Genomic DNA, 13750 nt, shown 5'->3' on the forward strand with positions numbered 1-13750 from the left:
GTCCGTGGTTCATAGTGGGGTTGTTATTTATTTATTTATCATAATATTTAGACATTTTAAAATACTGATCTATCAATTAGAAAACAAAAGACAAAAATAACCTATTTATATTGGCAGTATGATGGTGTCAAAAACTGATTTTTCATTACAAGATGTAGATATTTTTGGATAGTAATAATAATACAAACATAAAATAAATTCTTCTCACATCATGGACAAAATAACACAAATGAAGATTTAAATGAAAGAAGATTTTACACATAAAATGAAAACACGAAAATGCGTAATGACTGTATCAAAATATAAAATGATAAAAGGGAAGAAATTAACTCAAAATAAATACATGCAAGTAATGACAATCACATGAACATTGATTCTGAAAGAAAAAATTAATAAAACGAAGAAAAAATGAGAGCAAATAAAAAGTTTATATGATGATTAAAATGATGAGTGAAAGAATTAGAACTGATATTTTATTTGAATAAAACAATAACCACAGTTGAAATATATTAAAAAAAGATGCTGTGATTTACCAAACGAGAAAGCGCTGGTAGATAGACACAATAAAAAACACACACACAAATTTCAAGCTTTCGCAACCCAGGGTTGCTTCATCAGGAAAGAGGGAAGGAGAGAGAAAGACAAAAGGATGTGGGTTTTAAGGGAGGGGGTAAGGAGTCATTCCAATCCCGGGCGCGGAAAGACTTACCTAAGGGGGAAAAAGGGACAGGTATACACTCGTGCACACACACACACACACACACACACACACACACACATATCCATCCACACATATACAGACACAAGCAGACCTACGTAAAGGCAAAGAGATCCGAAATGTGAAATAATTTGGGTGAAGGTCACGGTTAAAGCAGGCTCAGACATGGTAATTGGATGTCTCTATAGGCCCCCTGGCTCATCAGCTGTTGTGGCTGAGCACCTGAAGGATAATTTGGAAAATATTTCGAGTAGATTTCCCCACCATGTTATAGTTCTGGGGGAGATTTTAATTTGCCAGATATAGACTGGGAGACTCAAACGTTCATTACAGGTGGCAGGGACAAAGAATCCAGTGAAATTTTTTTAAGTGCTTTATCTGAAAACTACCTTGAGCAGTTAAACAGAGAAGCGACTCATGCCGATAACATATTAGACCTTCTGGTGACAAACAGACCCGAACTATTTGAAACAGTTAACGCAGAACAGGGAATCAGCGATCATAAAGCGGTTACTGCATCGATGATTTCAGCTGTAAATAGAAATATTAAAGAAGGTAGGAAGATTTTTCTGTTTAGCAAAAGTGACAAAAAGCAGATTACAGAGTACCTGATGGCTCAACACAAAAGTTTTGTCTCAAGTGCAGATAGTGTTGAGGATCAGTGGACAAAGTTCAAAACCATCGTACAATATGGGTTAGATGAGTATGTGCCAAGCAAGATCATAAAAGAGCCACCGTGGTACAACAACCGAGTTAGGAAACTGCTGCAGAAGCAAAGGGAACTTCACAGCAAACATAAACATAGCCAAAGCCTTGCAGACAAACAAAAATTACGCGAAGCGAAATGTAGTGTGAGGAGGGCTACGTGAGAGGAGTTCAATAAATTCGAAAGTAAAGTTCTGTGTACTGACTTGGCAGAAAATCCTAAGAAATTTTGGTCTTATGTCAAAGTGGTAGGTGGATCAAAACAAAATGTCCAGACACTCTGTGACCAAAATGGCACTGAAACAGAGGATGACAGACTGAAGGCCAAAATACTAAATGTCTTTTTCCAAAGCTGTTTCACAGAGGAAGACTGCACTGTAGTTCCTCCTCTAGATTGTCACACAGATGACAAAATGGTAGATATCGAAATAGACGACAGAGGGATAGAGAAACAATTAAAATCGCTCAAAAGAGGAAAGGCTGCTGGACCTGATGGGATACCAGTTCGGTTTTACACAGAGTACGTGAAGGAACTTGCCCCCCTTCTTGCAGCAGTGTACCATAGGTCTCTAGAAGAGCGTAGCATTACAAAGGATTGGAAAAGGGCACAGGTCATCCCCGTTTTCAAGAAGGGACATCGAACAGATGTGCATAACTATAGACCTATATCTCTAACATCGATTGGTTGTAGAATTTTGGAACACGTATTATGTTCGAGTATAATGACTTTTCTGGAGACTAGAAATCTACTCTGCAGTAATCAGCATGGGTTTCGAAAAAGACGGTCGTGTGAAACCCAGCTCGCGCTATCCGTCCACGAGACTCAGAGGGCCATAGACACGAGTTCACAGGTAGATGCCGTGTTTCTTGACTTCCGCAAGGTGTTCGATACAGCTCCCCACAGTCATTTAATGAACAAAGTAAGAGCATATGGACTATCAGACCAATTGTGTGATTGGATTGAAGAGTTCCTAGGTAACAGAACGCAGCATGTCATTCTCAATGGAGAGAAGTCTTCCAAAGTAAGAGTGATTTCAGGTGTGCCACAGGGGAGTGTCAAAGGACTGTTACTATTCACAATATACATAAATGACTTTGTGGATGACATCGGAAGTTCACTGAGGCTTTTTGTGGATGATGCTGTGGTGTACCGAGAAGTTGTAACAATGGAAAATTGTACTGAAATGCAGGAGGATCTCCAGCGAATTGACGCATGGTGCAGGGAATGGCAATTGAATCTCAATGTAGACAAGTGTGATGTGCTGTGAATACATAGAAAGATAGTTCCCTTATCATTTAGCTACAAAATAGCAGGTCAGCAACTGGAAGCAGCTAATTCCATAAATTATCTGGGAGTATGCATTAGGAGTGATTTAAAATGGAATGATCATATAAAGTTGATTGTCGGTAAAGCAGATGCCAGACTGAGATTCATTGGAAGAATCCTAAGGAAATGCAATCCGAAAACAAAGGAAGTAGGTAACAGTACGCTTGTTCGCCCACTGCTTCAATACTGCTCAGCAGTGTGGGATCCGTACCAGGTAGGGTTGATAGAAGAGATAGAGAAGATCGAATGGAGAGCAGCGCGCTTCGCTACAGGATCATTTAGTAATCGCGAAAGCGTTACGGAGATGATAGATAAACTCCAGTGGAAGACTCTGCAGGAGAGACGCTCAGTAGCTCGGTACGAGCTTTTGTTAAAGTTTCAAGAACATACCTTCACCGAAGAGTCGAGCAGTGTATTGCTCCCTCCTACGTATATCTCACGAAGAGACCATGAGGATTAAATCAGAGAGATTAGAGCCCACACAGAAGCATACTGACAATCCTCCTTTCCACGAACAATACGAGACTGGAATAGAAGGGAGAACCGATATAGGTACTCAGGATACCCTCCGCCACACACCGTCAGGCGGCTTGCGGAGTATGGATGTAGATGTAGATGTAGATACCAGCACAGAAGATTTTTTTTTACATATACTTAAGATGTCCGTGGCGTAATAACTGAGTTTACTTACGAATGGGACACTGTGACACTGCTGAAAGAGAATCTGCACACCCACGGCATCAACCTCATAGTGGGAAATGAAAGTTGAAAACTCAGAATAGAGAGAGAGGGCAGTATATGGCAGAAAGTTGCAAAGAAAGACCCAAAAGTAGGAACACAAGAATAGGCAGCAGGTAGCTTGATATCTGCTTGTTAACAAAGATGGATCAAAAGGGAGTGTCACCTACACTGATCACCCACAATATTATGACTACCTACTTAACAGCTGGTATGTCCACCTTTCACATGGATAACAGTGGTGACATGTCATGGCTGGAAGCAAGGAGGTCTTGGTAGGTCACTGGAGTGAGCTGGCACCATATCTGCCGCACAGTCTTTTTGTTGTGCCTATCTGCGACTCAGCATCTCCTCTATATGGTGAGTAGCAACTTTCCTTTTCATAATATTGTTACATTCCCCACTCTACACATGGACAAGATGCTCACTGGTACTACACGCACTCTGCATGTTTCTGACTAGCAGTCATCCCTCACCAGGTGAATATTAGCAGTAAGTTGGTGGTCATAATGTTTTGGCTGATCAGTGTATGGCAATGCATCGAAAAGCAGACAGCAGTGCACCACCACATGATCACATCCTTTATCAGATTGGCGGCTGGACAGAATGGCTGCCCACTCAGAATAATTGATTGCAGCACACATGTGCTATGTGTAAGATGCACTATCTGCACACTGAGAAAGCAGACAACACATTCTCCACCAAATGTCCTTAAACCATAAACCACCCAGACATTCACAACGGTTTTTAATGTCTAAATAGCTTCATCTCTTATAAGTACCTTAGCACAGTATGGAGTGAGGATTTAGGGCACCCAAAACAGAGGTTTAGTACAACTTAAAAACCACAAAATCACACTATCACTCATATTTTAAATTTGTAAACACAGGACAGAATAACAATGACTAAAATAACTACTAATAATAACTATTAAGAAGATACTGATGTCTCCTACACTAATACTAGATAAATTTCTGTAACACACATTTTGTACTTTATTATTTTATTTGTAGCTGTTATTTTTCAGCAACTGTATTATATATTTCAGAATAAAATGCAGTCATTAGCTGCAAATATATTTTTATTCCCCTTTATCAGTTCCAACAAATTAATTTGTTATCTTCAGAAACTTAGTATTGGTTTAGCAAATGTCAGTACCTTGTTCATAGAAGCATAATGCCATGATATGTCCAAAATCATACACACCATATGTGATTATTGTAAACACTCATCAACAAATTGATAATTTACAGTAACTGAATCACATGTATGTACATGTCAACTTGATGGTCTTCAAATAAATATGCCTTGTTGATCTCTATTCCAAGCCCCGAACTCCAGCTCCATGAAATAGGATGAGAGGTCTATCGACCCTATGCAATAATTTTTCTTAGAGGGGGCAGTGTAGCCTTGGTTGGAAAACTCATGTCATTATGCTTATTGCAACATTAGAAGACAGACATCAATTCATAACTAACAAATGTGGAAGCTGAATTTTCATTGAACAGAATGTAGTAGGACATTGATAATCCGGTATGCCAGATTACCAAGTTCGCATTTAAAAGTCTGTATTAAAAAACCCTTTAGTTTCAATGTACAAATACAATTAACTTATTTATTAATCACAACACGAGAGTCTACAGTATAAAAAAATGGAAGTATGTATTAATACCTTACTGCTCTATTAAATCAGTTTAGGGCTGAAAGTTTTAGAGAAGTTTAATATGCATAAATATTTTTTTTTATTCCAACTAACACACAAAATAAGCACCACTGATTTGAAAAGATCAAGAACAAGCTAATTAATAAATATTGTTACCAAGAATTTGGTGGAGTTTAATTGGAATCTCTGTCTTTAGGAATAGCACAGATATTTGACACTGTCAAGGGTATGGAATATGTCAACTGGTATCTGTCACTGTTGGTTTAGCTGAAATTTTATTCTGAGTGCTCTGGAACATCACTGAAATGCTAACTTGTTTCCTGGACTAAGCACTTTCTTGACAAAAATTATTTTGTCAACTGGTATTTGCCACTGTTGGTTTAGCTGAAATTTTATTCTGAGTGCTCTGGAACATCACTGAAATGTTAACTTGTTTCCTGGACTAAGCACCTTCTTGACAAAAATTATTGTGTGTGATGTGCATATTCATAATTTCAGAAGCATTTTATTGTTAGCTACTCTCAGCGAATTTCACATAAGTGTTTAAGGCTTCTGTAGACTCAGCTCAGAGATGTGAGTTGTACATGTTTCTTCATCATCACTCACCATTTCTGGTGCTTCCTGTGGGTTGAAAACACTTAGTAGTATTACATCATCAGTCATTTCTTCTTAGAAAGCTAAATTTGCGTCATGTCAGTCCATTCATCAACTTCCTCTTATGAAAATACAGTCAGTTCATTAGTGTAGTTGAATTTATAACACAATTTCAGAGAAAAGAGTTGTCAGTTCATTATCATTTACATTGGTTTCCACCATGGCTTCTCTGACCAGTTTAGGCCACACTTTCCTCCAGGTCTTGTGCAATGTTGTATTTTTCACAGAAGTCCAAGCATTTGCAATGATGAAAATAGCATCATTAATGTTAAAATTGTGTTGAAACTGTTTGACACCACAATCCTAGCTTAGCAGCTTTTGCACAAAAATTCCTCTGTATCAGCACTTGAAATTTTGTACGATCCCTTGGTCCATGAGTTGAATTTAGTGAGATGACATTGACAGGAAGACATGTGCAAAAAAAGTTTATGATGTGTGTTGGACTATCAGGTCTTCCGGATTATCAAGGTCTTACTGTATATTGTTGCACTTCTTAGCAGCAAACATTATGCAAGTAATTTATCCTGTGTCTGGACATCTAACTAGAAATTTCATATTATTACCAAAAAGACTGTATTTAGAAATTGTTAATGTATCAACTTAATTGAAATGTGCCCTCTGAATACATATAAACATTATAATGAAATGTAGTCTATTTTACTCACTGTAGTGATGAACCTCACAAAGTCACGCCGGAATGGTAGCCGACACTTCAGAAACCATACAGCAATAACATGATGGGCCAATGACACAGTGTAGTGATTATATTTAAAAGGGTTAGTGTAAGGCAATGAAATTGCAAACACTGACATGTACTGGTCTCCAACAAAGCTGCCAAACACTTTTGGTAGTCTTGTCAGTGCTGGAAAATAATTTAAAAAAGAAAAGGTTAAATGATGATGGAATTGCAGAACTGAAGAATTTATTATACACAATAGAAGCTGTAATAAGACTCAAATAATCACTTAATTAAAATTACTGTCAACAAGCATTTCTGAAAAATTCATAGCATATTGTTCGCTGACCTCCAGCATCTATAATTGCAGCTGATCCAGCACATGTTGTTACAAAGACAACTTTCAACACAGAACTGCTGCCTATTTTGACCAAGTTCTCTATACACAAAGAGCATATGACTGTATCATCACTGTAGAGACGACTCTCATTACGCCACAACAGGACAGCAACTAACACTTCAGAAACCACACTACAATATTGTGATGGGATGGGCCAGTGATGCAGGGTTGGTTTGGAGAGGGCGGGGGGGGGGGGGGGGGGTTGTTGTGCGGGTGAAAATCCTAATGCCGCCTCCCTTTAGACTGAGGCAACAGCTGTACAGATGGGCAGGGACACAGTAACTCAGTATCTCTTGTGAAAAGGAAAGCCGTTCCAAATAAGTGTCAACAACCCCTTAACAGGGTGGACAAACTGCACGATGGTAGAAGCTCACTCATGTGCCTGAAGTGGGAAACTATTCATAAACGGATAAGAGTTTATTAAGGCTAACAACATAGGATGAGGAAGACAATGTGTAACAACAGCATAAAAGATCCAGTGGCACCCGTTGTCTCATTGGACAAATCTTGCATGCATGGGAATTCTCACTTGGATCTCTGGATGGAAAAATTCTCAGATGTGTGCTGCATGTTAGAGAATAATAAGGAGAGAAAAGAGTATCTGGATTGAGAACTGGAAAATGAAAAGTAAGAACACAATAGAGAGTGTAAACTCAAAAATATGATGAGAGAAATGAAAATGTACAACATTGATATCTTTGGACTAAGGGTGTCGGTAAGGAGAATACAAACATATAGACTATGAAGTAATATTAACTGGAGGCAAAAAATAGAAAATGGTACTGAATATACAGGGGTAATCCCAAAAGTAAGGTCTCCTATTTTTTTATAAGTACAGAACTCTGTTTGTGTGGCAGTTGGTCACACTGTTATGAAGAGTGCTTCACGCAGTGTGTGTAAACATGCACACGCCGCACTGAGGCGCTCAGTCTTGGCATGGCAGCCGTTGAGAATGGAGCTCCCATTGGATGTTACCGCCAAGTGCGAATTGCGCACAGTTATTCGGTTTTTCAACAGAAAGGGCACTGCGCTGATTGAAATCCATCATCGATTGACGGAAGTGTATGGTGAGTCATGCATGGATATCAAAAATGTTCGTAAAGTGGTGTAGAGAGTTTGAAGCTGATCGGACCGAAATTCATGACAAACAAAGGAGCGGGAGACCATCAATTTCTGAGGAGACAGTGTTGAAGGTTGAGCAAAGCATGCATGAAGATCGGCCGATCACCCTGGATGATCTCTGCATGTTGGTTCCCGAGGTTTCTCGAAGCACTGCTCACAGAATTTTAACAGAAACATTGAACTTCCAGAAGGTGTGTGCAAGATGGGTGCCAAGCATGCTGACTGAGGACCACATGTGGTAATGAGTTGATGCTTCTCGCGCATTTCTTCATCGCTTTGCAGCCAAACAGGACAACTTTCTGGACTCAACTGTCATGGGTGGCGAAACCTGGGCATACCACCTGAGACCTGAGGCCAAGCAACTATCACACCACTGGCCACATCCTTGTTCGCCAAAGCCGCGGAGCTGGCGGCAAGCTGGTATGACATGGGCATACAAAAACTGCCACAGCATCTTCAAAAATGCATTGACAGAAATAGTGATTATGTCGAAAAATAGCTAAATGTTCAAGCTGTAAACTAATGTAAACCATTGTAGAAATAAACAGGTCTATGTACATATAAAAAAAATAGGAGACCTTACTTGTGGGATTACCCTCATACAAGAAAAAAATTTCTGTGGACATTAAGGTGTGTATATGCAAATAAATAGTTCTGTATTTTCAAGAACAAGAGTGGAAAAAGACTCACCAGTGGTGCTCCACTTCTGGGCATGGCCGTCGTGGTATACAAGAAGATAATCAATTCAATCAGAGAAGTCACCCCCATAAGCAACAGGCTAACGACAATACACCTACAATGCACCAACAGGAAATATACCATGATCAACATACATAACCCTATGAATGGGGATAATGATAAAAAGACCCCAAATCAAAAGAGGAATTCTGGGCAACATTATACACAATGATAGCCAAGATCTCCACAGGTACCATAAAACCATCAGATACACGTAGAGGAGTTTGACACAAAAAAGATCGTAGAATCCAACATAAAGCAGGAAAAGGGAAAGACAACAAGCAAACATGAGAAGAATTCCGTAGGACGATTACACAAAAAGCAAAATAACTGATACCACAGAAAAAGAACACTAAACATCCATGGTGGGACTCAGAAGCAAAAATCTCCAGAAAACCTATATTGTTACAACGAATCCAGAAAACAGGCAGCAAAACTCATTAGGCAAACCAAGTACATGAAGGACCAACTGGATGCTATAGATGAAAATTTCCACAGCCACAACACAAGAGAATTCTACAGGACTTCCACAAGGGATATCCATGGGAAGACAGTTCAAAATTTATGATTCAGAAAACAAGATGGAAAACTTGCATTTCTAATCAAGAGAACTGTCAGGAACTGGCACATTATTTTACTGACCACCTTAACTGCCCTGCACCTGAAGCAAGATTCCCAATACAGGACTGGTCCTCCACTCACCTAGAATCACTCCCACCAACATGCAAATCCAAAAACATATACTTACATTAAAAAAACAACAGGACACCTGGTGTACATGGCATCATTGCAGAACTACTAAACCTCGGACCAAAGTGTTTTCAGTAACTTACACAAATAATCACAACCACCTGCAAAAAGAAAGACTTCATACCGACTGGAAATGTGCACTCATCCACCTCCTGTATAAGAAAGGAGATAGGGAAAATGTGAACAACTACAGAGGAATCTCCCTGTTCCAAATCACCAACAAAATTTTCTCAGCATGCTTACTCTACAGAACACAAGAAAAGTTAGAACACAAAACTGGTGAATACCAGGCAGACTTCTGCACAGAACAAATCTTCAATCTGAAAACAGTTCTAAAAAACTCCAATCATTTGCACTTTCACAGATTTCAAGAAAGGATACGATTCTGTTGACCAACAATCCTTGTTCAACATCTTAGAAGAACATGAACTCAATCCACAAACACTATGACTAATCAAGACAGACACTCGGTGGCACAACATCGGAAGTTAAATTCATGAGTGACATCACTCACTAACAGAATTCTGAAACACATACAAAGGGTCAAGTCAACAACACCATGGGTCACACATGGCAAACTTGACCTAGGAAAAGCACAAAGCAATCAAATAGAAATTGGAGACAGAAATGCATACAGAGACAAGATATACATGTCAGGTCAATGAAGTCTCAAAGACACCAGGGAAAAGTGGACTGAGGATTGAGAGAGACTCAATGGACAGAAAATGAGAAAATTGTGAAAGATCAGAAAGAATGCACAAATGAAGCAGAATGCTTTCTGTGATCCCATAGGGCTCGACACATAGTGTCCCACAAAGGGGCTTACACTGTTCGAACTTGACCCAATTGTGATTATATGGTGCTGTCATAATTAGCATGTGATACCATTCTTTATTTTCTGTTGTTTATACTTTCGGATGTCAGAAACTACATGTAAATAAAAGATGGTTGGAAAATTGTCCTTGGAGCAAAGAAAGTGGATTTTAAAGTGTTTATGGAAATTTGAAAACATGAGGGAAGTATAGAGACGATGGAAGTCAAAGTTTGATATTGCACCATGGTCTCATGTACCAATAATTAAATTATGTGACAAATTTGAGAGGGTAGAAAGTTGGTGTGATCTGAGATATGAACAGTGTGGCAACAAGAAATCAGTAGTGGATGAAATATGAGTGGACACAGTGGTAAAATCTTCCACAATATCCCCAAAGTAGTCCATATGGCAATGTGTGCATGAATCAGGTGAATGCAAATCAAGTGTTCACTGCATTTTAAAGCAAGCAAAGTGGAAACCTTACATTCCCAACACTATTCATGCAATGAATGGGGTGACACAGATAGGCACCTCAAATTTTGTGAATGAATTTGTAATTATGAAAAGCTGACTGATATTGTTTGGTCTGATGAGATGACGTCTAAATTCAATGGAACCATCAATCGCCATTCTGTGTGTACTGGGCAAGAGATTATGATCATGTTAAGGAAGAACAAGCTGTTAATCTTCCTGGATTATCAGTGTGGTGTGGCACATATATCAGAGGACTTTTAGAGCAATTTGTTTTTTGAAGGAACTGTGATAGTTGTAAAGTACCATACTCTGTTGCAGGAACAAATTTTGTCAGCTGTTCACCAACTGTAGTTAGATAAAAATTGTTTCTTTTCATCAAGTCTGTGCATCATCACAATACCATTGTGATGTGCAGCAATTCCTGGTATAAATGTGTTGAGAGATGGACAGGTCAATGAGGATGTATTGGGTTTCCATACAAATCTCCTGATATAATGCTGTTAAGACTTCTTTCTGTGCGGAACTCCAAATGATACAGTCCATGTCACAAAGACACAAACAGTGGGTGACATGAAAGAGGTGACTGTGACTGCCTGTGACTCCAATCCAAAGGCAACCAAAACACGTGTGTCGATCTGTCCCTCAACAGTGCAGACACTGTAGTGCTCCCCATGGAGGATATTCTGAACATCTTCAACAGTAAAACATCATCAGTACTGTCATGACCCTCCATGTAACTTAAAATTCATAGTTTTTGTTATTTTTGTTTGAGTTATTTAAGTTCAAACACTGAGGTGTAACATTCAATGTCAGCAAAGTGCTGTGTTACACAGTGTTTTAGTATCAATGAATAATGATTGCCAAACATGCAGTTAGTTTTGATTAGTTCGTTTATGAAGTTTGGGCACATGTATTGTAAGACTCTGTATTATCTGTGCCTGGTATGGAGTCTAACGGTGTGTTAACTCTGAACTATCAATTTGCATTACTTGACGTAATTACGAAATGATAATGGCAGACAGCTGTATGGGGTTTTCAGAGAGGGACTTCTCTTATTTACTAGCATAATGGAAATAGATTAGCAAGGTTTCATTCCTTGCACAGGCCAAATTATACATGAGACGAAGTGCACAAAACGAAGAAGGAAGATATCAAGAGGAGATATACACTCCAAATAAGCAGAGAACATCCAACAGAAATCTATGAAGAAAATTCAAACGGAAAAGTAAATAGCATAATGATGAGGGGGGGAAAAGGAATGGAGCAAGGAACATTATAGAGTTTAATGTCCACTGACAGAAGGAAATCTGATGCACCATTTCAATGAAACCTCCCTAGCATTTGCCTTGGGTGATTTAGGGAAATCACGGGAAACCTAAATATGGATAGCTGGAAAGGGATCTGAACCATCGTTGTCCTGAATGCAAGTTCAATGTGCTGAACACTACACCACTTCACTCACTATATAATTATGGGAGACTGGAGTACCAAAATATATAAATATAAGCAAAATAAGATATGTGGGGTATATGGACTTGAAAAAATAAACAAAAGCAGATAGAAGAACTAATAGCCTTCAGTGATTGCTCTGACACCTGGACTGCAAATGTTTTAAGAACTATCAACATGGATTGTATATTAAGAACCCTCATGGTGACACTGCAAGATAACAGATAAATTATAATCAACCAAAGATTCAAAAACATGATCAAAATGATACTGACTTTCCCTGTGTCAGACGCTGATACAGATCATAACATGCTGGCAGCAGACACAAAAATAAAGGTCGGAGCATATTAAAAGAAGATAAATGTTAAGAAAATAGGATGTGATAAAGTTGACCACTGAATCTGAGGCCTTAAAACCAGGGAGAAAAAACGAAAATTCAGCAGATTGTATCAAACTACAGGAAAAAGGAATATAATTAATATCATAATCCTGAAAGATTTCGAAAAGGAGGTTAAGAAAGAAGGAAAAGAGCTACCACTATCCACCACGTCTGCAACAGCCTCTAAAGCTCCACCCGTCCCCTCACAGCTGACAAACCTTGCCTCGCAGACCTACTACGCCCCTTACAAACTCCCTCCTGTCACCATATAGAATTCAGAACCTAAAGAGATCCGAAACAGTGTCATAAACCTTTCCTCCAAACACTTAATCCCATACAAGTATCAGTCCTTTTGCCCCACTCCCAAATTCAATTATGCTGGACTTGTTAAAGACCTTCTTGCTTCCTTGCAATCCCTACAGTGGAAACACTTTATTGCCACAAACCTTACCAACCAGAATCAACCTAAAACTGAAGTTGAATCCTGCCTGACTCAGTTCATTCCTCCATCAAACTGTGATCCACCTTCACTGCCCTCAAATCACCCTGTTAACTTTCCAGAATTTCCATTGTTCCCAAATCTCTCAACATGCACGCTAATCTTACATCCGCAGAAAGAACTGCAATCTTGTACCCAAAACCTGATCCTGACATTATAATCTTACCTGCTGACAAAGGTTCCACCACTATAGTTTTGAACCACAATCATTACCTCGCAGAAGGACTCCGCCAGCTGTCAGATTCATCCACTTACAAACCCTGCCACAGTAACCCCATTCCAGAAATCCAACAGGATTTCCAGTCTCTCCTCAAATCCTCAGGCCCATCCCAGAACCTCTCCACAGATCTATCTCTCACTGCATACCTACCACTCCCCACACTCCTACCTTCTACTAGCTTCCTAAGGTCCATAAACCCAACCACCCACAATGTCCCATTGTGATCAGTTACTGTGCACCTGCTGAGAGAATCTCTACTCACACAGACCAACACATTCCACTTATTAGCCACACTCTACCCTCCTATTGAAAGATAACAACCATTTACTCCAACTCTGTATAAACGACGTTCATTTACCACCAAGTGCCCTGCTTATCACTATTGATGTCATTTTATAACAACATCCCTAATGCCTAGAGCCTT

The 13750-nt window shown here is 39.2% G+C and overlaps 1 protein-coding gene across 2 annotated transcripts in view; it reads right to left on the reverse strand.

Moving 5' to 3' along the window:
* LOC126162738 (tuberin) overlaps window positions 1-13750 on the reverse strand; it is a 342768-nt gene that overhangs the window by 156755 nt on the left and 172263 nt on the right. For both annotated transcript variants that reach the window (XM_049919411.1, XM_049919410.1), the window contains exon 15: window positions 6471-6667. In XM_049919411.1, the coding sequence (XP_049775368.1) occupies window positions 6471-6667 (197 nt within the window). The remainder of the gene's footprint in view (window positions 1-6470; window positions 6668-13750) is intronic.

The sequence above is a fragment of the Schistocerca cancellata genome, chromosome 2, assembly GCF_023864275.1.
Source record: "Schistocerca cancellata isolate TAMUIC-IGC-003103 chromosome 2, iqSchCanc2.1, whole genome shotgun sequence".
In the NCBI taxonomy this organism is placed as follows: domain Eukaryota; kingdom Metazoa; phylum Arthropoda; class Insecta; order Orthoptera; family Acrididae; genus Schistocerca; species Schistocerca cancellata.